General features: G+C 42.0%; 1 protein-coding gene across 1 annotated transcript in view; it reads left to right on the top strand.

Moving 5' to 3' along the window:
• Window positions 1–21,555, top strand: part of LOC142484934 (vomeronasal type-2 receptor 26-like) — a 109,589-nt gene extending 88,034 nt beyond the window's left edge. Inside the window, exons 6-7 of the mRNA XM_075584183.1 lie at window positions 4,288–4,411; window positions 20,657–21,555. Of these exons, the coding sequence (XP_075440298.1) occupies window positions 4,288–4,411; window positions 20,657–21,555 (1,023 nt within the window). The remainder of the gene's footprint in view (window positions 1–4,287; window positions 4,412–20,656) is intronic.
• Window positions 21,556–26,772: the final 5,217 nt, after the last annotated feature.

The raw sequence follows: 26,772 nt of genomic DNA, 5'->3' as shown, positions 1-26,772 counted from the left end.
TTTATATTTGCTGTGACTTCACTTCTTCTCAAATTATGCACTTCTTTTTACCAGCCTCAGTATGTCTCTAACTCTAATCATATATCTCTATCTCTCCTTCCTTCACCACTTCTCAGTTCATATGAACTCCTTTCTTACCTGCGCCCTCTGACACCACACAGCTATATCCCCTGCAATAAAAAACACCCCTACAAATCATCCTAACACATCCTTTTTCTATCCATGCTTCTCCTCCTTGCTTCTGGGGATATCTCTCCCAATCCTGTTCCCTGTCTTATTTCAACTTGCGCTCGTCCTCGCCTTCCACATGCAACTTCTACGCCTGGTGTTAACCCCTCCAACCTCATACCCATCCCCTGCCACCCTCCCTCCTCTCTCCCTTTCTCCTGTGCCCTTTGGAATGCTCGCTCCCTCTCTAACAAGTTCCTCTCTGTGCATGACTTCTTTCTCTCTCACTCCCTGCTTCTCTTTCCTATAACTGAGACCTGGCTCACTCAGTCTGACTCTGCTCTGGAAGCTGACCTCTCCTACGGTGGCCTTTCCTTCTCCCACACTCTGCGCCCTGATGGCAGGGGTGGAGGTGTGGGGCTCCTGCTCTCCTCTCTCTTCCGTTACCGAACTCTTCCAATTCCCCCCTCTCTTGCCTTTCCCTCCTTTGAGGTTCACACTGTCCAGATCTTCTCTCCTCTCCCTGTTCATGTGGCGGTCATCTATCGCCCACCTACCTCTACTCACCCCCCTTCTGCCTTTCTCTCTCACTTTGAATCCTGGCTCTCTTTCTTCCTCTCCTCAGACTCCCCTGTTCTTCTCCTTGGGGACTTCAATTGCCACATTGATGACCCCTCTCTCCCTTGGGCTTCCCGCTTTCTTTCTCTAACCTCTTCTTTTGGCCTTCAACAGTGGACTGCAGCCAGCACCCACAAGGATGGCCACTACTTAGACCTGGTTTTCACTAAGAACTTTTCTCTCTCCGATTTCGCCATTTCTCCTTTTCCTCTCTCTGACCATCATCTCATCTCATTCTCTCTATCTCGCTTCTCCCCTTCTCCACCTCCATCTACACCACGGTTCTGCAGAAACCTGCGCTCTATTCACTTACCTGACTTTGAGTCCACTTTACGCTCCTCCCTCTCCTCTCTCAGCTCTGCTACAGACCCCGACAACCTGGTCAGGAACTACAACTCTGTCTTGTCCTCCTCTCTTGATCTACATGCCCAATTTCTCTCTGCCACACTCGCCCTTCTAACCCTAGACCCTGGATAAATTCCCACACACGCATGCTGCGTTCCTCCACTCATTCCTCTGAACGCCTCTGGAGGAAGTCTCACACTCTCGCAGACTTCCTTCACTACAAATTTATGCTATCCTGTTTCAACTTTCCCCTCTCGCAAGCTAAACAAGCCTACTTTTCTGCACTAATCAACATGCACAAGTCTAACCCACGCCGACTGTTCTCTGTCTTTGATACTCTACTCAAACCACCCTCTGCTGCCTCTCCTTCCTCCATCTCCGCTCAGGACTTTGCTGACTATTTTAAGGAAAAGGTGGAATCCATACGTCAGAACATCCCCTCTGTTTCTTCTTCCCATCCTACACCTCTTCCTAACTCTTCTCCTGCCTTCCTTGACTCTTTTTCCACTGTCTCAGAGGAGGATGTGTCGCTGTTGATCGCCTCTTCTCCCTCTACCACTTGCCCTCTCGACACCATTCCCTCCCATCTCCTAAAACCTCTTGCTCCTACTATAATCCCTACGCTCACACACATTTTTAACTCCTCCCTCTGCTCTGGAACCTTTCCATCCTCCTTCAAACATGCAACAGTCATACCATTACTCAAAAACAGCAAGCTTGACCCTACCTGTCTTTCTAACTATCGACCTGTCTCCCTCCTGCCTTTTGCCTCTAAACTCCTTGAACGTCTTGTATTCTCTCGCTTGCTCCATTTTCTCAACACCTATTCTCTCCTAGACCCTCTACAATCTGGCTTCCGCGCTGCTCACTCCACAGAAACAGCCCTCACTAAAATAACTGCCGACCTCCATGCTGCCAAAGACAGAGGTAACTACACTCTTCTCATATTACTCGACCTCTCTGCAGCATTTGATACTGTGGATCACCCTCTTCTCCTTCACATTCTCCATACTCTTGGTATTCGGAACAAAGCTCTATCCTGGATCTCATCCTACCTCTCCCATCGTACTTTCAGTGTCTCTTCTGCTAACACCTCCTCCTCCTCTATTGAGCTCTCTGTGGGGGTACCCCAGGGCTCTGTCCTGGGACCTCTTCTCTTTTTCTCTGTACACACTCTCTCTAGGTGACCTAATAACATCTTTTGGATTTAAATATCACCTCTATGCTGACGACACACAGATATACTATTCAACACATGACCTTACACCTGCTATACAGACCAAAGTTTCTGAATGTCTCTCTGCTATATCATCCTGGATGGCCCTCCGTCGCCTTAAACTCAACATGGCTAAAACAGAGCTCCTCATACTTCCTCCCAAACCTGGCCCTACTACCTCCTTCCAAATTACTGTTGGAACTACAATCATTCACCCAGTAGCCCAAGCACGCTGCCTAGGGGTCACACTCGACTCCTCTCTCACATTCGCCCCTCACATTCAAAACATTTCTAAAAATTGTCGCTTTTCCTCCGCAATATAACAAAGATACGCCCTTTCCTCTGTTGCTCGACTGCTAAAACTCTGACTCAGGCCCTCATTCTCTCCCGTCTTGATTACTGTAACCTCCTGCTGTCCGGCCTTCCTGCCTCTCACCTGTCTCCCCTACAATCTATCCTAAATGCTGCTGCCAGAATCACTCTACTCTTTCCTAGATCTGTCTCAGCATCTCCCCTCCTGAAATCCCTCTCCTGGCTTCCAATCAAATCCCGCATCTCACACTCCATTCTTCTCCTCACTTTTAAAGCTTTACACTCTTCTGCCCCTCCTTACATCTCAGCCCTAATTTCTCGCTATGCACCATCCCGACTCTTGCGTTCTGCTCAAGGATGTCTTCTTTCTACCCCCTTTTTATCTAAAGCCCTCTCCCGCCTTCAACCTTTTTCACTGACTGCCCCACACCTCTGGAATGCCCTTCCCCTCAGTAGCCGACTAGCACCCTCTCTATCCACCTTTAAGACTCACCTTAAGACACACTTGCTTAAAGAAGCATACGAATAGCACTGTGAACATTCTGAACACATGATACATAAAGCTTGGCCCCCTGCAGATGCACTTACCAGAACTACCTCCTACTGTCTCTGTACGTTCTCCCTACCTACCAATTAGATATTAAGCTCCTTGGGGCAGGGACTCCTCTTCCTTAATGTTATGTTTATGTCTAAAGCACTTTTTCCCATGATCTGTTATTTATATTATCTGTTATTTATTCGATTACCACATGTATTCCTACTGTGAAGCGCTATGTACATTAATAGCGCTATATAAATAAAGACATACATACATACATACATACATACAATAACCCATACCATTGAAGTATGATGTGATTCTCACCCCCTTAGCCCTGGTGGGAGACACACAGACCGTCCCCTACAATTACAGTATTACAGCCATCATTGAGTAGCAGAGCTGACATTCTACACTTTAACTTAAACCCCTATAACTCTCTTCACCTTATACCTGGTGAGAGATGTATGGAACCCCCATTGGGTTCTGGGGTTTGGGCATATGCCGAGAACCTTTAATGTAATTCAGTTCCCTGCCTGGTTTTACTGTCCTGGTTTGTGCTGAAGCAGGGGGATTTGTCGGTGAGTGGAAATCTGCTTTCTAGAGAGGATTTTATCCTGTGGTCTGTTTTGCTCATGTCCTCCGGAATCTGAGGGGATTCCTGAGTACATGTTTCGGGGTAACCCGCAACTCTTGCCCCCTTCTACCCAATCACACCCTGACAAAATTTTACTATACTGTAAAATCCCCCCTGAAACTCATGCCCTGCACATCTCCGCTGGTTAGCACTCCTGGAACAGTAAAAATACACCATATCTTCATTATACATGCAGTTACATGCCATGATTGGGTCAAAGAGCTGGCACTCACAATTCCCCAATATGGCTTAAGGGCACCCAGCCGGGCCAAATACCTTTATTAATGGCCTGGTTACCCCTTCCCCGTCACAACATGCATACAGTACGTTCATTTTATTAAATCCTCCAATATAAAAAGTAAATACAAGTAGACATCACCGCATTAAATATATGTAAGAATTCCTGTATATAAAACTGTTATTTTGTTCCTCTCTTAGGAAAGTTTCGGCCAGACTCCTCGGTCAGCGTGCAGTGAGAGCTGTTCTCCTGGATACAGGAAAGCTTCTCAGCAGGGACAGCCCGCCTGCTGCTATGTCTGTGTGCGATGTTCAGAAGGAGAGATCTCTAACACAACAGGTCAGTGCAAGTGACAGCCTCATACATTGAGAAATATATTACATACAGTATGAGAAGGATTCTTTTCATGCTGCGTCTTTCATTCAATGTTCTAGTATTTGTATTTTTTCTGGAGAAACACAGATTTTATGTAGGCTGTGATTCCTTTCTTTAATTACACTACAATTACAACTCTGTACACTATGATTTCCTCTATTAAAAACTATAATGCTGGTCCACTTAAAGGCATCACAACCTACATCAAATATACTGTATACTATTACATTTTGGGATCATGGAAAACTGCAACAATAATACATTATTCAGAAACGATATCCTGTGTACATTTATAGCTAGTGATTTTACTACAACAGCGACAGTAATTGTACAAAAATGTGTGAGCACTGTACAGTATCTTACTAGAAGATGACACTTTTTTAATTGACATTATAATATATTTTGAATATAAGCTTTTGAGAGCAATGCAGAACTAATCTACATAGTATTAGTAGGAAATGTAAGAAAAATAAACCATACAAAAATGTTCAAGGGCTTTGCTGATAAAGACCCGAACAATGGGTCATGGCAGCCAGTGGGGGTCTGTTCTTTAGACTGACTTCTCCCATGGAGAGATGTCCCACTGCCAGGGGATGCCGCGGTCAGTTCCGCGTCTGTTCAGTGTCAGTGGGAAGATTAGGTCTGGCTACATCTGTAGGTGAGACAGGTGAGAGGTACTAAAAAAAACCTGGATCCTGAGTCACAAACCTCCATTAACTCAATGCAAATAACGGGATGTTATAGTAATCATTAAAGGACATTATATTCTCTGATGTTAATGCATAACCAAAAAGCTAATTATATGCAAAAATAACAACCATTTATATCTCATTAGCATAGGCTTAATGTCATGTGAATTTAGCATGGCCTCACGTCATCTTTAAAGAAACATGACTCTTTTTAAGTACCGTTTATCTCTTACCTAAAGGTGACAATGCGCCCATGCAATATACTGTAGGTTTGCTGGAGAGGAGATAAATATAACATATTTAGCAAAGAAGAGTCTTGCTCTCTCCATCTCTCTCCCCTAAATAGTCAGGTTATATCCCTGTGCCGTTCTATAACAAAGCTCCTTGGATAGAGTACAGTAGGTGTTGTTAAAGGGATCAGGCTATATTGACACTCACGAGTGCTGGAACTGCTCACTTGAGCGCAAGACAGCATCTCTGTTTCTATTGCACTCACCCTGTCAGCAGCTTGGTGGACACAGTTCATTTCATGTGCTTTCTACCGGATGGCAATTGAATTTGAACACAAGACTGTGCTTCTATAAGCACACTGATTTCTCACATTTCAGACTCCATTTTTAGCTGCTGCAACACTTCCACCTGGTTACATACTGTATGGATGAAGCAATTTTTAACAATACCAATGAGATATTATGTGAAGATACAGCAGATCTTAAGATGCATTTTGCTCGGTTGGAGAAATGTTTGTTACACCGTCAGAGAATATGGTGGGACATTATTACTATGGAGAACTACAACAGAGTCAAACGCATACCAAGGGGCTTGCGCCTCACCAAGACACCTTCCTTTGGGTTTGATAAAGGGGACTTTGAGTGACAATGGTGCCTCATTCTTGATGAATGTTCATTTAAATTAATGGACCCTATCATTCATCATACAGTAAATCACAAGAAAACAAATGTGTAGCTAAACAAGTGACAGAATTACAAAAGAAATTACAGGTCTTTGCTCATATGAAAAACTTTAAGGAATTAGATTCCAAAGTAGCGAGCAAGCTCAACAAGCAAGAGAAGATCATAATGATCACTAAACAGATTAAATTTGAGCGATATAAAGCCGATTATGAATCTCAACAGATTTACATCTGGCAAAAATTGACATTCAAGAACAGAGGAAAACCTAGCAAACCTAAGAAATCTAATAAAGATTCCGGGGGTAATAAGTCTATTCTCAAAACAACTAAAGATAGTGATCAAACACCGCATGCAGTTTCTTTCTCTTTTTCCGAGAGTGAATTTTATACATCATCTGGGGAAGAAAACATCATACCTAGTGTGATGACTCACTCCAGTAGAACGGACAGTCACAAGTCCTCAAAAAATGAGGAAAGACAAGAAGAGGCAAGAGAAAGAACCCACAGCGGGATGGCATCAAAGAGATTGAAAACGTAGACATTGGGAGTAGTAATGTGATTAACATTTCCAAACACGAATTCACAAAGGCGGAGTTGTCCGTCTTACATCTTGGACTATCATTTGCACCCAATAGGCATTTTAACCTCTTTTTTACCATGGTTGACGTTTATAGATTTACAGTGGCGACACCCTTTATTCTAACTCGGCTAGCTCCGCGAATTTCAGATTATCCCGGTTATGTGCGGTTTTGTGTCGTTTTCGCCCGGAGGGAATTGCGTTATTTTCGCGCCCGTGATTTAAGCATTTTATTCTCGCTGTCTGCAATACTGCAATGCCGTGTAAAAACTCATGGGGGCATTTGCGAGCTGTTGTCTTTGAAGTCTAATACCTTCAGCTCATTCTGACTTAGCCGCGCTGGTTTGAAACGGCTTTCTCCGCCATTACGGTCAATGATAGGGCCCTCCTCGCCGGCGTGACCCTTTCTCGTTGCCATTACTGGTCGGACCCTGTTGGGGTCAAGTGAGAGGGTTCCTAACATCTATGGGCAAAATGAATTTTATTTCTAGGTGCCCTAGAACAGAAGTTCCCACACCAATTGGCCGTGAACTTGACCGAGGCCCTAGTTCCCACGCCAATTGCGCGATTACCCTGACTCCGTTCTGTTGCCACGAGAGGGTCGCTATTTGCCATGCAATCCTGCCTGAACTAGGACTACATGGTGACCGAATCTGAGCCCTCTAGGTTGAACAGAACCGGAGTTATGGTTCCAGATTTCTGCTCATTCTGACATAGCTGTTTCAAAGCAGCGCGGCTTTCTCCGCCATTACGGTCAATGATAGGACCCTCCTCACCGGCGTGACCCTTTCTCGTTGCCATTACTGGTCGGACCCTTTTGGGGTCAAGTGAGGGGTTTCCTAACATCTATAGGCAAAATGAATTTTGTTTCTAGGTGCCCTAGAACAGAAGTTCCCACGCCAATTGCCCTAGTTCCCACGCCAATTGCGCGATCATTGCTCTTTTTTGACAATGTTGACGATCTTGTGGCTTTGCGGTCCGGCAGTAAAAAAACAGTGCAGGAAGCCTCGACATTTGTTACACTGTCAAAGGAGCAAATGGAAACAATGGAAGACAAATCAACATGTCCTTTTATTGGTGGAGTCAGTACAAAAACATTTATTTACAAATACTGTACAATGTTGAAACATTTTAAGTGCACAGCAATTCAAAACATCAACAGGTGTAGGGTTTACTGCTACAGTACATGTGTGAAAACATTTGTCAGTCAGTATGGTTTACAGTCACATGTTTTAAATACAATACAGTACATTCTTTAATATCTTTAAAATATAAATATATAAATATATAAATATAATTTAAAATAATCCGTTCTGTGGGTCTGAGCGGGTTGAAATTGCACCAGTACAGTCCTAGAGGGCAGCAAACAGGGCAGGTTTTCAGGGCAACCTTGAAAACCGTGCCTGTTTGCGGCCCTCAGGGACTGGAGTCGTGCATGTCCTGTGTAAAAAAACACATAACAACGCTTTGCTCATTTTCTGCAGTTACTGTAGTCATTGTGTTTTTAATCCGTCCCTAGCCAAGTGTCAATCGGCTGACTGCGCCTGCGTGTACTCTAATCCTTTTAGAGAAATCCTTTTAGAGATGGGAGCTTGCTGCTTACAGCGCATGAGTCACCCTACCCTACCAATCCCCTCTCTCCACAGAGTCGTTAATCTTCTGAATATTGCCATTGTGTTCTTAATCCGTCCATAGCCAAGCTACAAAGCCCTCAGTGCGCCTGCGTGTAATCACACCATCCCCCCCCCAACCCTTAGAGGCTTTGTTTACGGTAACGCTTTGGAAAATCCTCTCTCGAATTTGAAATGTAAATCTGATGTGCACAGCATTGTGAGAATTGAGAGTAAAAAAAACATTAACTGATTCATGTTGTTTTGTCATTCATTCTTATACTGTCGGGGGGGGTGTGGTTGTTGTCAATGATTACGATAACCAGGAATGTGAATAAATATTTATTATATTTCATCAGGGAAAAAAAAAAATACAAAGATAAAAATAATCATGAATAATACATACTGCAGCCTTTATTAAATTCTTCTGGCAGATTGAAATCGGAGAATCATTTACAAAACATTTGTAAAACATGGAGATACATGAAAAATGGACATTTATATGAATATTAATTAAATATATATATATATATATATAAAATCTACTGTTTGTTTTTGGTGCCTGAGGCACAGGGAGTTAAAGTGACTTGCTTTTTATGTACTGTATTTGGGGGTTGTATTTGGGGGTTTATTCATCAAATTATTATGATGAACTGCCTTTTGAAATTACAGTACTGTTAACTATTTTAGCCACACACCTCCAGAGTCATTCATTTTCTGCAGTTACTGTAGTCATTGTGTTTTTAATCCGTCCCTAGCCAAGCGTCAATCGGCTGACTGCGCCTGCGTGTACTCTAATCCTTTTAGAGATGGGAGCTTGCTGCTTACAGCGCATGAGTCACCCTACCCTACCAACCCCCTCTCTCGACAGAGTCGTTAATCTTCTGAATATTGCCATTGTGTTCTTAATCCGTCCATAGCCGAGCTTCAAAGCCTCAGTGCGCCTGCATGTAATCACACCATGCCCCCCCCCCCCCCCAACCCTTAGAGGCTTTGTTTACGGTAACGCTTTGGAAAATCCCCTCTCGAATTTGAAATGTAAATCTGATGTGCCCAGCATTGTGAGAATTGAGAGTAAAAAAACCATTAACTGATTCATGTTGTTTTGTCATTCATTCTTATACTGTCGGGGGGGGGGGTGGTTGTTGTCAATGATTATGATTAGCAGGAAAGTGAATAAATATGTATTTTATTTTGTCAGGACCCAAAACATACAAATATAAAAATAATCATGAATAATACATAATGCAGTCTTTATTAAGTTCTTTTGCCAGATGGAAATTGGATAACCATTTAGAAAACATTTGTAAAACATGGGGAAACATGAATAATGCACATTTATAAGAATATTATTTAATAATATATACTGTAATGTACTGTATAATATATATACTGTATACTGTATATACTGTATAGTAATATTATTTTTTCCGTCTTTATCTTTTCCTCATTCTGTCTACAGAACAGTAGTTCATTGAGAGAGGAGAGGTTTTGTGTACATCATTACTGCTGTTTATAAACTGTACATTTTACTGTACAAACAGATTAGACTGGACACAAACCGCTGGTATAGAGATCAGTTCACGTACAGCATCAGCGTATCGTATCGTGGGTGAAGCAACGTAAATTTTTTAATGTTTTTTAATGTTACGTTGCTTCACCCAAAGCTGTCCTAGTCTCCTATCATGTAATACTGTCAAATAGGCACGATACGCTGATGCTGTACGAGCACTGATCTCTATACCAGCGGCGCGGTCTTGCAGACGGCTGCTACCACGTGACCAAGGTCACGCGTCTATACAGTTGGCATACCGCCAGTTTAAGTGACTATCAGACCGGCGAATTACATTAGTACTGTCCGCCCTAGCCCTACTATTCAGGTGTAGTGCGGACTCTACATAAGTACTGGTTTTGGAACCAGCGGCGACTACAATCATGTGATCAATATCGCACGCATCAGCAGAAGATATATCGCCTTAACATACAACCACTCTACTAATCTACCATACTTGCTTGATTAGTCTAAGTATTATATGTACTAATAAAGACACTGCCTTAATGATGTAACAACTATATGTGTATTAATACATGGGCACTTTGGATACATTGGGCCACTATTTGACATCAGCTGCTCACATGGTCATAAATCAGTTAGTACATCTAGCAACTATATCACCATGATAAACACTTGGAATTAGCAGTAGACATAGGGACAATCCTGAATGCACTGGATAAAGCTACATTCAAATGTATATTTAGTCATAACTGATATTAGACAAAAAGCCCTCATATATATGGTATGGGATGCAGTGGTACTCTGAGTTGTTCTTTTGGTTTTGAACATTATGGTCCATACATCTGTATCATCATACTGGCCTTACGTTATTCACTATGCAACGTGTATACATATGCCATTAAGAATAAATTAATTATATCTGGGCGTATATATGTCTACACTTATTCCATCATTAGATATGACCATACCTTAACACAACAGCAATAGCAGCGTATTTAACACTATCTCAGTTCCCACCCCATGCTAGATACCACATATATCCACTCTGAACTTTCATGTTATAGCAGAGGGATATAGCAGGTATATTTATATACAAACTTAGCCATTGATGTATCGCCTCTTATCAACATAAGGTGTCTATAAAGGTATATTAATACCTCACCCAGGAATTTCCTAAGAGGCAATACAACTAGCAAGAGGGGAATATAAGAAGAGTCACAGACACTCTTTCTGCCGTATTTGACTTTATTTGATTGGACTTGATTTCATGTTACACTGGAGAAACTAAGAGCTTCTGGGTTTTTAAACATTTTATTAGGATTAAAAGAAAAATATTTATGTTGTATGTCTAGCGCACCATAGGACCAGGATTTAATTCAACTCAGGCCTGCGGTGCGCCTTAATGGGGATCTTTTGTCGTGTGTTCTTCACACACATATCCCTTTCTGTCTATGGTCTTATCCCTGGCAGCACGCGACCTACGCCACTCACTGGTATAAGAGTTTTGAGCGAGGTCACTCATTCAATTTCATTACTCTGACTATCTGGAAAGAAAAAATCTGTGCCATACTTCCCTGTATCATACTGTACTTACAATACTACAGCACAGTACTACTTTCCTGATGCTTGCCCATTACGCGTGATGACAATGGGCAACACAGTGGCAATATGGTCTATATATTTATTGCAGCGTTCCACGGTGAGTACATCGTTCCAAAAACTCATTATGCCTTTCAACAACTCGTCCTTTTTGGAGGGTTTCGCCACTTTCCGGATATGGTCCTTCAGCTGATGCCAGACAATTTCGATCGGATTGAAGTCTGGCGATCTGTCATTGGAAAAAAGGACAATTGGTTTAAGAGCTAAAAACAGTGGGGAACAAAAATGGGACACGGTTTACTGCACTTACACCGCTGGTGTCTTCACCCAGTTGATGCCGCGCTCAAGGATATGCGCCGTTGACGCGGTGTGCTTCGGATCGTTGTCTTGGTAGAAGCGGTGACCATTGGGGAACTCGCGTGTGATGTATTGCACTATCTTGGGCACAATGTTGTCTTGGAAGAAAGCTTTATTCATGATTCCTATAGCAAGAAAAGAAAAGTGCTCAAAAAACTGCACAATAGTACAGTACAGTGCATACAGTAAGGCAACACTAGTAAAGTACAGTGCATTAGGCGACATTATATTTGATAAATTTTACCTTCAAAGATGACAATGCAACCCAGTCCACGCCTAGAGATGGCACCCCACACATGCAGCTTCACAGGGTGTTTTGGCCGCGGCTTCAAAGATATGCGGCCTTTTTTGTGGAATGCAAAGCTTGCAAATCTCTCCAGCGACACAGTAGACTCATCAGTGAAGATGCAATCCTGGAAAGTCTCCCCACTGTCGATCCATGCCTGGGCCTTGACCACTCTTTTGATTTTGTTTGCGTCCCTTATCATGGGGTATGCTCTGTAATGACAAGGAATAAAAAAATTTAGCGGCACAGTGCAGTACAGTACAGTTTGCTAAACAACACTTTTAGCTCCTGTACTGTCCACTACTAACCTCACACGTCCATATTTCCATCCAATGCTGCGTCTCATCTTCTTTATGCTGCTCTCAGATACAGTCAGATTGTGCTTTTCCTGCAGAGTGTTTTTAACCCTTAATGCACTCCTCTCATCATTCTCCTCACTTATTTTGTCCACCAGAAGAGTTGTCTCCCTACAATGTAAAGAAAATATATTGTTTTATTAATATACAGCAATATAAAATGTATATAAATATAATGTTGTACGATGAATATAAATATACAAAAAATGTATACTGTTGTAATATAAATATAAATATACAAAATATGTATACTGTTGTAATATAAATATAAATATACAAAATATATATACTGTTGTAATATAAATATAAATATACAAAATATATATACTGTTGTAATATAAATATAAATATACATCCTATATATACCGTTGTACGATAAATATAAATATACAAAAAATGTATACTGTTGTACTATAAATATACAAAATATATATACTGTTGTAATATAAATATAAATATACAAAATATATATACTGTTGTAATATAAATATAAATATACATCCTATTTATACCGTTGTACGATAAATCTAAAAATACAAAAAATGTATACTGTTGTACTATAAATATAAATATACAAAATATATATAACTGTACTGTTATAATATAAATCAACAGAAATAAAAACAGTATTAGATACAGAACTGTTCTGTGGATGTACTGTACTGTATGAACAGTACAGTACAGTACGTACAGTTTTCTATATATTTTTTTGTTAAGTTTTATAAATATACTTACGCGTTAGTTACCCTTGGTGCCCTTTTGCGGTCTCTGTTTTTTCCGTATGCATGATAGCACACGGTGGTTGCTGGCACAATGATGCCAGAAGTATCTAACCAGCGTTGGATAGCAGCAATTCGTTGTCCGCTCGTGTACATCTCCTTAATTCGCATGCTGAGATCCTTCGAAATCTTTTTAACAGGCATTGCTGCGAGTAGAAAGAAATACAAACACAAGAATGTATATTCGATGTTTAGTCGATGTGTATTCTATGTGCAGTTAATACACAAAATGGATGGTGTATTTATACGGTAATGACTCACATTAGAGTGCGCCCACTTTCAACACCTGTACCTGGTCGCCATGCATAAAATGTTACACACTTTGCATACTGTAGCCCACCACTCAATGATCTTTGTCTGAACTTGCCCTTGTCCAGATACTGCATTGTGCCACCTGCTTCCATGGAGCAACCCCGACTCTATGGACACAGGAACCCTCTCGCCTCTGCCGTGCCTGTCAAGCTGAAAAAGCGAAAGGCGGTTGCCGTTTCCACGCCAAAGCGACAGGCTAAGGCCAATAAAGAAAACCTTCTGCTGACCCCAAAGGCTAAGGGTTTTCTTAGACGTAAGCCTCATTATGTGAAGAAGATATACGGTTATGTACTCTCGACGCAAAATGAATGGGAGCCAACCCATCGAACCCGCAGACCACTTCCTCACATATGCTTCAACGACTCTGCTGTAGCTGTCCCGGAAATCTTCAGCCCGTCTTCTCCACCCCCATCTTCTCCAGTTCCATCCGACGATGCCGCCGCCTCTGAAATCCACGGGTCACTGTCTCCTTTGCTCTTGGACGACTCTGCTTCTCGCCCAGAAATCCAAAGGTCACTTTCTCCATCCCTCTTCGACGACGCTGCCGCTTCTCCTCTACCGGGTATCCACAGGTAACCTCCTCCACTCTTCCTTGATGTCGATGCCGCTTCTGTCCATGGAACCCCCATCTCATCCTCCGTTGCACCCATCCCCCCAGATGTCCAGACGCCATGCACAAGAAGCAGCTCATTAGACCGGATGCTGAATGGGATAAGTGTGGATCTCCCCGGGAATTCTATTGTGCTGGCAAAGATAGATCTGCTTCTGGAGACCATGTTAAATGTGGAGCAACGGATGCTACAAATGGATCAACAGATGGATCGATGGATGGAGAAGATAGAGGCTGACATAGCGGGCATACATTATTTGCTCGGTGCTAATGCCCCTGTTTCCCCAATGCTGGAGCAGGGGGGTGACATGGATGTGATGAATGGGACCTTCGACCCCCTTCCATCACCAAGCGCACCCTCTCCACCAGAAGATGTAGTGTACATGTATGCCATTGAGGAGGACATGATAACCCCGTCAAGACCACGCCAGGAGACAACACGGCGACCACAACCGGAGGAAAGCTTCCTCCCAGACAACCTACCATCGCCCGTCGCCTCAAGCACACCCGCTCCCAAAAGACCTACACCCGCTCGCATCGATACGGTGCCTGACATCACCCTGTGCGATCTGCCACCGAAGCTCAGGGAGACGTATAGGGTGAAGAGTGCTGGTGCACCCCACAAGTATGCCTTGTTCATTTTTAAGCACCATGTTCCCTACTCGTTGTACTGCGAGTGGGCCTTCAAAGTGAACTACAATGGGAATCGCGTCAAAAAGGCGCTTCCTGTCAATTTAAGGAAACATTTTGTGGATGAAATGCGGCACTTTTATCCAATTACAGATCCTGTAATTAAAGGCGTTCGGGACTGCATTAATGGCGTTTTGCGCCATGCATGGAATCGGCCATGGATGGACAATGTGGAGGACTTTATGTGAGACCATACTGTTGTGGTGAACTGTATTGTACTGTACATGTTTTGCCCTACTGTACCTGCTGTACTTAAACAAAGGAAATGTTGTTGTGTGTTTTTTTACACAGGACATGCACGACTCCAGTCCCTGGGGGCCGAAAACAGGCACGGTTTTCAAGGTTGCCCTGAAAACCTGCCCTGTTTTCTGCCCTCTAGGACTGTACTGTCGATTTTTTGAATTGCTGTGCACTTAAAATGTTTCAACATTGTACAGTATTTGTAAATAAATGTTTTTGTACTGACTCCACCAATAAAAGGACATGTTGATATGTCTTACATTGTTTCCATTTGCTCCTTTGAAAGTGTAACAAATGTCGAGGCTTACTGCACTATTTTTTTACTGCCAGACCGCAAAGCCGCAAGATCGGCAACATTGTCAAAAAAGAGCAATGATCGCGCAATTGGAGTGGGAACTAGGTCAATTGGCGTGGGAACTTCTGTTCTAGGGCACCTAGAAATAAAATTTAACATTGTATTTGTAAATAAATGTTTTTGAACTGACAGCACCAATAAAAGAACATGTTGATTTGTCTTACTGTACTGTACTGTGCATTGTTTTCATTTGCTCCTTTGATAGTACTGTATAACAAAAGACAGTGTTTCTAGAATGTCGAGGCTTGCTGCACTGTTTTTTTACTGCCTGATCGCGCAATTGGCGTGGGAACTAGGGCAATTGGGGTGGGAACTAGGGCAATTGGCATGGGAACTTCTGTTCTAGGGCACCTAGAGATAAAATTCTTTTTGCCCCTACATGTTAGGAACGCCCTCACTTCACCACAACAGGGTCCGACCAGTAATGGTGGCGAGAAAGGGTCACGCCGGCGAGGAGGGTCCTATCATTGACTGTAATGGCGGAGAAAGCCAGGCTGCTTTGAAACGGCTAAGTCAGAATGAGCAGAAACCTGGAACCCATAACTCCGGTTCTGTTCAACCTAGAGGGCTCAGATTCGGTCACCATGTAGTCCTAGTTCATGCAGGATTGCATGGCAAATAGCGACCCTCTCATGACAACAGAACGGAGTCAGGGTAATCGCGCATTTGGCTTGGGAACTAGGGCCTCGGTCAAGTTCACGGCCAAATGGCGTGGGAACTTCTGTTCTAGCGCACCTAGAAATAACATTCATTTTGCCCATAGATGTTAGGAACCTGGCACTGTATACTGTAGATGTAATGTAAATTATTCTGTACATGTAGAATAAATGCATAGTTTTATTTTTTCGGGTCTTTTACACAGTATACTGTACGGCCGGAACCAGGGGAAAAAACTGTAGACGTGGGGTTTTAAATCCGATTCAGCAATGTGCAGGCATTGTCACACAACGCGATATTATCCATCGAAATCCCCCCATTAGCCTTTTCTTTTCTGAGGAAAAACAAAAAGAAAAGTTTTAATGTACAGTAATGGTCAGCCCCCTATAGAAGTACCCAGCCAGCCCCACCAATAATTTTCTCCTGTTCACATGCGCATGCGCCTAGCACTCCACCAATTGTTCAGTATCTGCAGTACAGTACTGTAGAAGCCGCTCAGCCAATGATATTGCTTACAGGAGAATCGCTTGACTTTGGAATCGCACCGATATTTATACAGTATTGTCAAAATAAAAAAAAACACAGAAAATAATACGGCAACAATACTCACCATAGTATTTCCCATTCAGCTGGTGCCGGTCCACTGCCAGTCCAGCTTTCTTGATCATCCACGTCGATAGTTTGCTGCGGGACTAGTCCACCTGTAGTCAGCTGGTGAGGCTGGAAATCGCTTAGGTACATGCAAGCTTCATCAAAACAGCACGCAAAATACGGCTCAGCCTCAGGCTCAGCCTCAGGGTTGTCACTCATGGCGGGACCATCATTGGAAGACGGTGCTGGTGCATTGCTTGGCAGCGACTGTCGCTTCTTAGTTGGTTTTAACATGACCCTTTGCCTTTTGCCGCCTTCATGATCATAGATACCGGAAAAATCCGGTGATACACACCAATACCCTCCAACAAATTGTGGCTCAATAAGATGAAAACAGGGATTGCTACATAACCTTTTCCTTACTGCACGCTTCCACGTATGAGGAGTTGGCGAAAATTTGTAAAAGTCATAGTTTTCGATAAAATACTGATAAATTTGAACAACTGTTGCCATCTTATCTTCTGTTGCCTTAATCGCGACCCATATCAAATACGCGTAACTTCTGTCGGGTTTTTGGAAAGCGGGCTGCACTTGAACACTCATGGCGGGCGGGTCTCTGGAGAATACTGTAACCGAAACTGGTCTTTGTCTTTCTTTAATATGAAAAGCCTAAATTGATACATTTTTGCAAACTCTTCCTTCAGTCTCAAGGCCAAGTTACAGTACAATGGCACACTGTGGTACAGTATCTTTTTTAAACGAAACACCTGCAAGCCGACACATTACTGAAGCGCATGCGCATTACAATTCATGAATATCTGCCATCTTGCGGACACGCGAAGCACTGCAGCCTATTAAATCTAAACCATTATCAATAAACCCATCAACCGCGCGTCAGCCGGGCATGACCTGTGGCTGGGAACGCAAAATGAACGCGGCATGCGCCAGGTGAAGAGTGTCGCATTCCAGGAACAAGCCAGGTAAAAAACGGTGATTTGTTAGAATAAAAGCTGCCGCAGCAGTATACGCAAACTAACTCAAACGTTTTTTTTCCACCAAGGTTGAGAATAGGGATCCTTCTAATTTTGGGGATGCTTTACTACCAGTGTTTGATGTTATCTCTAATACTTCTATTCCCTTAGGGTTTCAAGACCTTTGTTACCGTCAGGATTTGACAGATCTCTACAATGAAAACAACACTGTGACTGATGACCCCATGGAATTCCTGGGGAGCATCAACTCAGGTTTCAAGAGGAAATCAATTTTTTATCCCACTTATATGAAAGGGCAGTTCATAGACACCTTTCAAAAAGCGGTAGAAAGAGATCTGTCACTCCTAGCCAGGGACATAGGAGATAGTCTAGTTTTCATTGATCTCATAAAGACAATTTGACTCTTGACCAGAGGGCAACAATTAAGTCACTATCAGATAATGATCTTATCTTAATCAAAAAAGTCGACAAAGGGGGCGCAACGGTGGTCTTAGATAGAGACTATTATGTCCTGGAGGCACGAAGGCAACTTGGAGACCCAGAGGCCTATGTCACCCTAGACGCTGATCCCACTTCCCGTTTCCGCAAGGAATTTGCAGGGTTGATGGAGGAAGGTGAGATTCTACAAGTTCTCACACCCTCTGAGTGAGATTTCCTCATCACTCCAGATCCTATCACTCCCATTTTTCATCCCCATCCTAAAATTCACAAAACACTCTTTGCACCCCCAGGTAGACCCATTATTTCCAGCATTGGTTCCCTGGGTGAACACCTCTCACAATATATTGATCACTTCCTTCAACCTTTAGTACACAATTTACCTTCACTTATCATTGACACCAAACACGTTTTATCACTGCTTGCACATTTTAGTTGGCACACATCCTACATCTGGGTCACCCTGGATGTAGCTTCCTTCTATGACAACATCAATCATGATCACGGCCTCACTGCAGTTGAGTTTTTTCTCGATGCTCATTCTTCACTTTCTCCAGCACACATTGCATTTTTACTTGATAGCATCCGTTTTTCACTCACACATAATTATTTTCTTTTCGATCAACAGTTTTATCTCCAAACACGTGTTTGGAGATACAAAGCCATTCAGGCACAATATAGCATTTTACAAGCGATATATTGATGACCTGCTTATGGTCTGGAGTGGTGGGGAGAATGAGCTTTTCAAATTCTTTGACTATCTGGCAGATAATAAACTTAACCTCAGATTTACGCATAATTACCATATGCATGGCATACAGTTTCTTGATCTAAACCTTTATGTGGATAATGAGAAAAAAGTACAATCTGACATATTTAGGAAAGATAATGCCAGAAACAAATTGTTACATGCAAAGAGTTGCCATTCCCCCCCTCTGTTCAAGGGTATCCCATAGGGCCAGTTCCTGTGTTTACGCAGGAATTGTTCCTCTCTGGAGGACTTTGTTCAGAAGACAGATGAAATGAGGGGAAGATTTTTGTCTAGGGGCAACGCTAATGAGGATCTAGACAAGGCCTATGAAGCAGCCCTTAACACTGACAGGGATTCCTTGATCAGTATGGATAGGAGGTATTCCAGGCAAACTAAGTCCACTGAAAGTACCGATGCGCCTTACTTTATTACGGGATATAGTTTCAGGTCGAGGACTCCCTACTTCAGGAGATACAGGCCTCATTATGGGGTGCCGGTATCCCCTGCAGAATTTCAATGTCCCGGTCACGTGACGCGGATGCTTGAAAGTGCAGGGGATACCGGCACCCCATTACGGGGCCTGTATCTCCTGAAGTAGGGGGTCCTCGGACCTGAAACCAATGCGGTTCAGCTCCGGAGACCCCCTGCACATCTACACTATGAAAAACATGTATATTAAAAAAAGATTTAACAAACATCAAAACACGACCCCCCCATCCCCCCTCCCTCCGCCCTAACACATTCAGTACAATAATGTGCAAAATAACTATTATCCAGATATGGATAATAGATTATTTGCCCTTTATTAAACACTGCATTAGCATACCTAAATAAAGTAAATAAAAACAGTAGCCAGCTAATCCAATGAATACAAGCAGTAACAACATCAACAATGAATTAATTAAACCATTAACCAATGAAACCAATTAATTCCTAAACCAACTCAAAATGAATAGTAACACTAACCAATCAAACCAATGAATTACTACAAAATTAATGAATGTAAACATTAAAAGACAAAGAAATCAATTCAAACAATATCTGAAATAACCATAAAATGCATTAGCTAACATAATACAACATTAATTACAAACGAACACCAATCGCAAACATTTTATTACCATTAAGCAGGAAAAAACAAACAATCACATCCACATAAGAAATTGAAATAAAAAAAAAACAACAGCAATACCAAGCCACAAATGCCCCCCAAATATTGTCATAATAATGTATTATTCCCTTATGGATTCACGCGAGATCAGCCGGGGACATCCGCCGGCCTGTTGTGTGGGTGTTGCGCACTCAAAAATGTAAACATAGACATTTTTCAAAGTCCAGCTTTTTTATCACCTGCCTTGAGCTGGCGATCTTTTTTGAACGTAACTTTCGCGTACGATAACTTTGCGTAGCTTAGTGAATCCCAGAGAAGGGCAGAATTGAACGCAAAAAGGTTATCGTACAAGCAAAGTTGGATTTCCAGGAAAAGTCAGTTTAAGAGCGCAAAGTGCCTGTTTGCGTGGTTTAGTGCATCGTGTTCGGCGGAACATCACGTTCTAAGAGCACTTTGCGCTCTTAAAACAACTTAACGAAGCTTAGTGCATAGCCCCCTATGTATGTAAACTAATGCACTGAGCCATTTAGATGCATTATCAGAAGGAAATCAATGGCAAAAGCGGCAGTGAAGCTAGTTACTCAAGAGACATTGGAAGCCGTAGAGGAACATGAACCAACTTTGCTGTCTGTAGTAGCGTTCTTTAGAACAATATTATGGGGGAGTTTGTGGGTGAAATTACAGGTAAAGGTGACCTTAGTGTATTGTGTATATTATTTTACTACAAAGCATTGTGTACACAGTTTACTGTATAAAAATGTTAATGTTGATTTTCTGCAGATGCTGAAAATTGTGTGAAGTGCCCTGAAGATCAGTGGTCCAATGAGAAGAGAGGCATGTGTATCCAAAGAACTATAGAGTTTCTTTCACATGAGGATCCCCTAGGAGGTTCTTTAACTTCTCTTTCCATTATATTCTGCATAATCACTTCTTCAGTGCTGGGAATCTTCATAAACAATCATAAGACACCTCTAATTAAAGCCAATAACCGAAACCTCAGCTACATCCTCCTCCTCTCCCTCATGTTGTCCTTCCTCTGTTCCTTGTTATTCATCGGACGTCCTGTGAAGGTGACCTGCCTGCTCAGACAAGCTGCCTTTGGGATTATTTTTACAGTGTCAGTCTCTTCTGTTCTGGCAAAATCCGTCACTGTTGTCATCGCCTTCAATGCCACAAAGCCTGGAAGCAAAATAAAGAAATGGGTGGGGAGCAGAGTAACCATCTGCCTGGTCCTTCTCTGCTCAATGGGGGAGGTTGTGATATGCATGGTGTGGCTGGTTCACTCTCCCCCATTCCCAGACTACGACACACAATCTGACACTGGGAAGATGATATTACAATGCAACGAAGGGTCTGACACTGCATTCTACATTGTGATTGGTTACATGGGATTCTTGTCCGTGTTAAGCTTCATTGTTGCTTTCCTAGTTAGGAAGCTACCTGCCAGTTTCAATGAGGCCCAGCTGATCACTTTCAGCATGCTGGTGTTCTGCAGTGTTTGGGTCTCCTTCCTCCCAGCGTACCTGAGCACCAAGGGCAGAAACACGGTGGCTGTGGAGATATTCGCTATCCTGGCTTCCAGTGCAGGACTTCTGGGCTGTATATTCATTCCCAAGTGTTACATTATCCTGCTCAGGCCTGAGCTGAACACCAGGGAACATGTCATTGGGAAACACTGACATATTTCTTACTCTCAAAATATGCTGTGAGGCTGTTTGTCTGTGTCAGTGCCGCCCTTTCTAAATGAATGGAGCACTAACACAGAGAAGCAGCTTCATCAGCATATCAGATAAGGCACGTTGTGTCCATAATAATATTACATTATGTGCACCCTTTCCTTTCCAGTACTGCAGCTGGGCAAATATGGGCTACAATATACTGTAATAAAGATTTATTATTAACCAATGTGCATGTGATTAAGTTACAGTATGTCTATGGGGAGGGCAGTGATTCTGAATAACACTGGTGGCAGCAAAGAAGAAGGGTTGGGAAAGAAATATGTTGGTGAAAAGAGGTGTAGTGAGATGATCAGGATGGAGTGCAAGAAGAAGTGGCAGCATAAGTAGCACTCAGCAACAGCACATAGTTCTGCAATGCAAGTAACACTTGTATACAACTGCATAAAGATTACAAGGACAACACTCCCAACTGTTTAAGTTATCAAACTCATCAAACTAATACTCATAATAGTCTAGAAGTTACTTTCTCCTGTTCCTTTCTGCACTTCCTACTCTTAGATGAGTCTGATCGTGTGACGTGTTTCAGTTAAGTTTCTATGGGCTTGTAGGAACATGCTATGTGGAATAGCAATAAGTTTCTTACATCTAACATTGTTACAGATGCAGTGGACGTTATTTTAAGGAATATCTGGGTACACCCGTGTTGCGTCGCGAGATGGTCAGTTGCAGACTAATGGCCCGCCGGAGTAACACAGCAGGGGATCTCGGGCATATCTCGGAATTCCATTTCGAAATTCCTTAAAATAACGTCCATTGCATCTGTATGTGGAAGAGATTCATGTAAATACAGATGGACCATGATTTATGTATAATTTGCCCTGAATAGTGTGCACCTCATGTGCAGCCTCACCTTGCTCCTCACTGCAGTGAGCCCATGGACCTTGTTTGTGGTCAGACAGAATTATCATTTGTGTTTCTGCAGTTCAGTATATGTCCAGCAGGTGGCACACTGAATAGCTTTACCTATGATACGCTGAGTGGTACAACGCAGTCTGTGCAGGTGTCTTAGGAGAAGATAAATGTGCAGATGTGTCTATGTTTAATGACCTTGGACAGTGCTGTACATATCTACTGTTTCAGTTTCACACTTAATTAAAAAAAACACTATGCATTTATGGAATCTGTGTCATAACTTTTTTTGTTACTGTGCATGGCATGGGACATGGCTCTTCCTCCATGCTACACAAGACCAGCTTGCAGTTATGCCTATATCATCTATTGAGCAATTCAAGTCAGGACAGATAAGAGAGCAAATATAGATGAGATCTACAGTATGAGTATAGTGTAGTCAGGGCAAATAATAGATCAACTCTAGATGGGATCTATGAGTATATCGTTGATAAGTACAAATTCTACAGAGAATAACCAAACCAAGAATGGTTGAGGAATTCTATTAGACACCACTTAAGCATGAATGATTGCTTTATTATAACACCTCTGCATCCTGGCAACAGGGGCGGTTGCTGGGCACTGCACGCATTGTGGATGGGTATTTTTATCATGACAGCTTTCGAAGGAGAAAGAGAATAGTCTGGACCAAGAAATTGAATGATAGACCTTCCCAAACCGGTTCCCCCAATCTTCCTCCAGCCGAGTACCTGCTCCAATGTAAGTGCCTGCCCAAATACCATTTTCAATACAGACCAATCAACTCTGAAACCAAGATAAACCTATATCCCAACTACTTGCATCTACTAAAGTACCTGCCCCAACCTTAGTACCTGTCTCTGCCTAGGTACCTGCCCCAATACCATTACCAGTATGGACCAATCAAAATAAATAAGGCACCAGGCGCTTATGGTGTACATCCAAGAGTTCTTAAAGAGTTATGTTCAGTAATAGCCAAACAATTACATTTAATATTCAAGGACTCCATTTGCACAGGCTCAGTACCACAAGATTGGCGTAAAACAGACATGATGCCTGGATTTAAAAAAGGGTGAATGGAATGAGGGAGCGGGATCACATATGTAAACAAAGAGAAAAAAGTAAATAGTACAGCACAGTAGTGAAAATTATGTAAAGTGTAGACAAAAAGTCTGTAGATGTTATTCTCACATACGTGTGAGTCAAACAAGTGTGTCACATTCAATGGTGTATAGAAACTGAGACTCCGCGTAGTGAACCCTCTGGGTGCAGGAGATGGATGTGGGTGTACTAGGACAGAAGGCGGAGAAACACCATAGCATAGACAGTATACAGTATAAGGTACTTTAATAAAGAAGCACTTCACAAGTGCGCACTTACAAATTCACAAGTTAAAATCAGCATGTAAGAGTTATCAGATGGAGCGAAGATGTCCTCACCACTCCGTGATTGGTGGAACCCGGAAGCGCCTTGCAGGCGGTATATCCAAATGCGGCCGCAGGAAACACCACTTCAGACTCGGCGTCGGTCCACCTCAATGTCGCTCCGCTGTTGCCTCGATTCTATGCGTTTCGCTATCTTCAATAGCTTTCTCAGGAATTGCTTTTATCTCTTTGTTTACATATGTGATCCCGCTCCCTCATCCTATTGACCCACTGATCACCAAGGAACAAGAAGACTTTTCCTTATTTGAAGGTTGAATGGGATCACTTTGTATTTTTTACTATCTAATTTATATTATTGGTCACCGGTTTACTTTTATAATAATTTTTACAGTGTATTTTTATAGTATGTTTTAATTGCACACTTTGTTCTATCACTGGTTAACTGAGGAAGAAGTTCATAAGCGACTTGATCAAATTAAAGTAAATAAGGCACCTGGCCCCGATGGCATGCATCCAAGAGTTCTCAAGGAGTTAAGCTCAGAAATAGCAAAACCATTATATTTAATATTCAAGGACTCCATTTCCACAGGCTCAATACCACAAGATTGGCGTAAAGCAGATGTGGTGTCTATATTTAAAAAGGGAGCTAGATCGCAACTGGGAAATTACAGACCTGTAAGCCTGACTTCAATAGTAGGGAAACTACTTGAAGGTTTAATACAGGATAATATTCAGGAATACTTAATGGAAAACAAAATTATTAGTAATAGTCAGCATGGATTTATGAAGGATAGATCTTGTCAAACGAAACTTATTTGTTTCTTTGAAGAGGTAAGTAGAAATTTAGACAGGGTAATGCAGTTGATGTGGTCTACTTAGATTTTGCAAAGGCTTTTGATACGGTTTCGCACAAGAGGTTGGTGTACAAAATAAAGAAATTTGGACTCAGTAATAATATATGCACCTGAATTGAAAACTGGTTAAAGGACAGACAACAGAGGGTTGTCATAAATGGAGCTTTTTCAGGTTGGGCTAAAGTCATGAGGGGAGTACCTCAGGGATCGGTACTGGGACCCCTGCTTTTTAACTTGTTTATTAATGACCTTGAGGTTGGGATCGAGAGCAAAGTCTCCATCTTTGCTGATGATACTAAATTGTGTAAGGTAATAAAATCAGAGCAGGATGTAATTTCTCTTCAGAAGGACTTGGAGAGACTGGAAACGTGGGCAGGTAAATGGCAGATGAGGCTTAATACAGATAAATGTAAGGTTATGCATTTGGGATGCAAGAATAAAAAGGCGACTTACAAATGAAATGGAGATACAGTATATTGGGGGAATCCTTGAAGGAGAAGGATTTAGGAGGGCTTGTAGACAGCAGGCTTAGCAATAGTGCCCAATGTCATGCAGTAGCTGCAAAGGCAAACAAGATCTTATCTTGCATCAAATGGGCAATGGATGGAAGGGAAGTAAACATAATTATGCCCCTTTACAAAGCATTAGTAAGACCACACCTTGAATATGGAGTACAATTTTGGGCACCAATCCAAAGAAAATACATTATGGAACTACAGAGAGTGCAGAGAAGAGCCACCAAAATAATAAAGGGGATGGACAATCTAACTTATGAGGAGAGGCTAGCTAAATTAGATGTATTTACATTAGAAAAGAGGCGTCTAAGAGGGGATGTGATAACTATATACAAATATATTCAGGGACAATACAAGGAGCTTTCAAAATAACTTTTCATCCCACGGGCAGTACAAAGGACTCGGGCCATCCCTTAAGGTTGGAGGAAAGGAAATTTCACCAGCAACAAAGGAAAGGGTTCTTTACAGTAAGGGCAGTTAAAATGTGGAATTCATTACCCATGGAGACTGTGATGGCAGATACAATAGATTTGTTCAAAAAAAGGTTGGACATCTTTTTTGATGAGAAAGGTATACAGGGATATACCAAATAAGTATACATGGGAAGGATGTTGATCCAGGGATTAATCCGATTGCAAATTCTTGGAGTCAGGAAGGAATTAATTTTTCCCCTTAATGGGGTTTTTTGTTTGCCTTCCTCTGGATCAATAAGTAAGTATAGATATAGGATAAAGTATCTGTTGTCTAAATTTAGCATAGGTTGAACTTGATGGACCTACGTCTTTTTTCAACCTCATCTACTATGTAACTATGTATCTATGTACTGTAGTGGAGAAAACCTCGCTCTTAAGACCCCTTGTTGGAAAGAGCGTGCTGCCTAGGGATGTGTTTAAGTAGCTAGAAAAGTGTATCAAAGGAAATACACCAAAGAATCCCTTTTGCAGGCGCACCGCAGACCTTTATAGTATATACGGTCAGGGGTGAATGTAGTAGGTGAAGTTAACTTTATTTCATACTAATATGTCAAACGTGTAGTTAAAACAGTATATAGTGTGGATCTATATATTCAAATAAAAAATAGACAACTAACGTCTATTCGGTCTCTACCATGCGTCTCCTTTAGCTCCTATGTACTACTCTATAGGATATAAGTATTGATGTCTCCTTTACTTTTTCAGTTTTCCTTCTTTTGCTTCTAATCCCCGTGCCCTTGTATGAGGTTCTCGTATCCTTGGTATATACAGATGGATAGATGAAGATCCTGTTGTGTATATTTAATCCATTTTCTGATGTAGATAGTTCCACCTGATCCCTCGTTTGGGAGGGTTATATTATTTTCATATACGACCAATGCTCCACTGTAGGAGTCCCTTCCCTGTATCCCTGTTTAGTGTATATAGCTGTAAATTTAGCATAGGACAAGGTGCCGTGGTTGGCTGTTGGTGAAAGATTTTCAGGGGGTTGTTTGTAAAAACACCTCCTGAGTTGAACAGGTTATGGGGATATTGGTCTATATTTAACACGTATGTTCATAGA

Source organism: Ascaphus truei, unplaced genomic scaffold (genome assembly GCF_040206685.1).
Source record: "Ascaphus truei isolate aAscTru1 unplaced genomic scaffold, aAscTru1.hap1 HAP1_SCAFFOLD_472, whole genome shotgun sequence".
Taxonomy (NCBI): Eukaryota; Metazoa; Chordata; class Amphibia; order Anura; family Ascaphidae; genus Ascaphus; species Ascaphus truei.
This window is presented reverse-complemented; position numbering and strand designations above follow the sequence as displayed.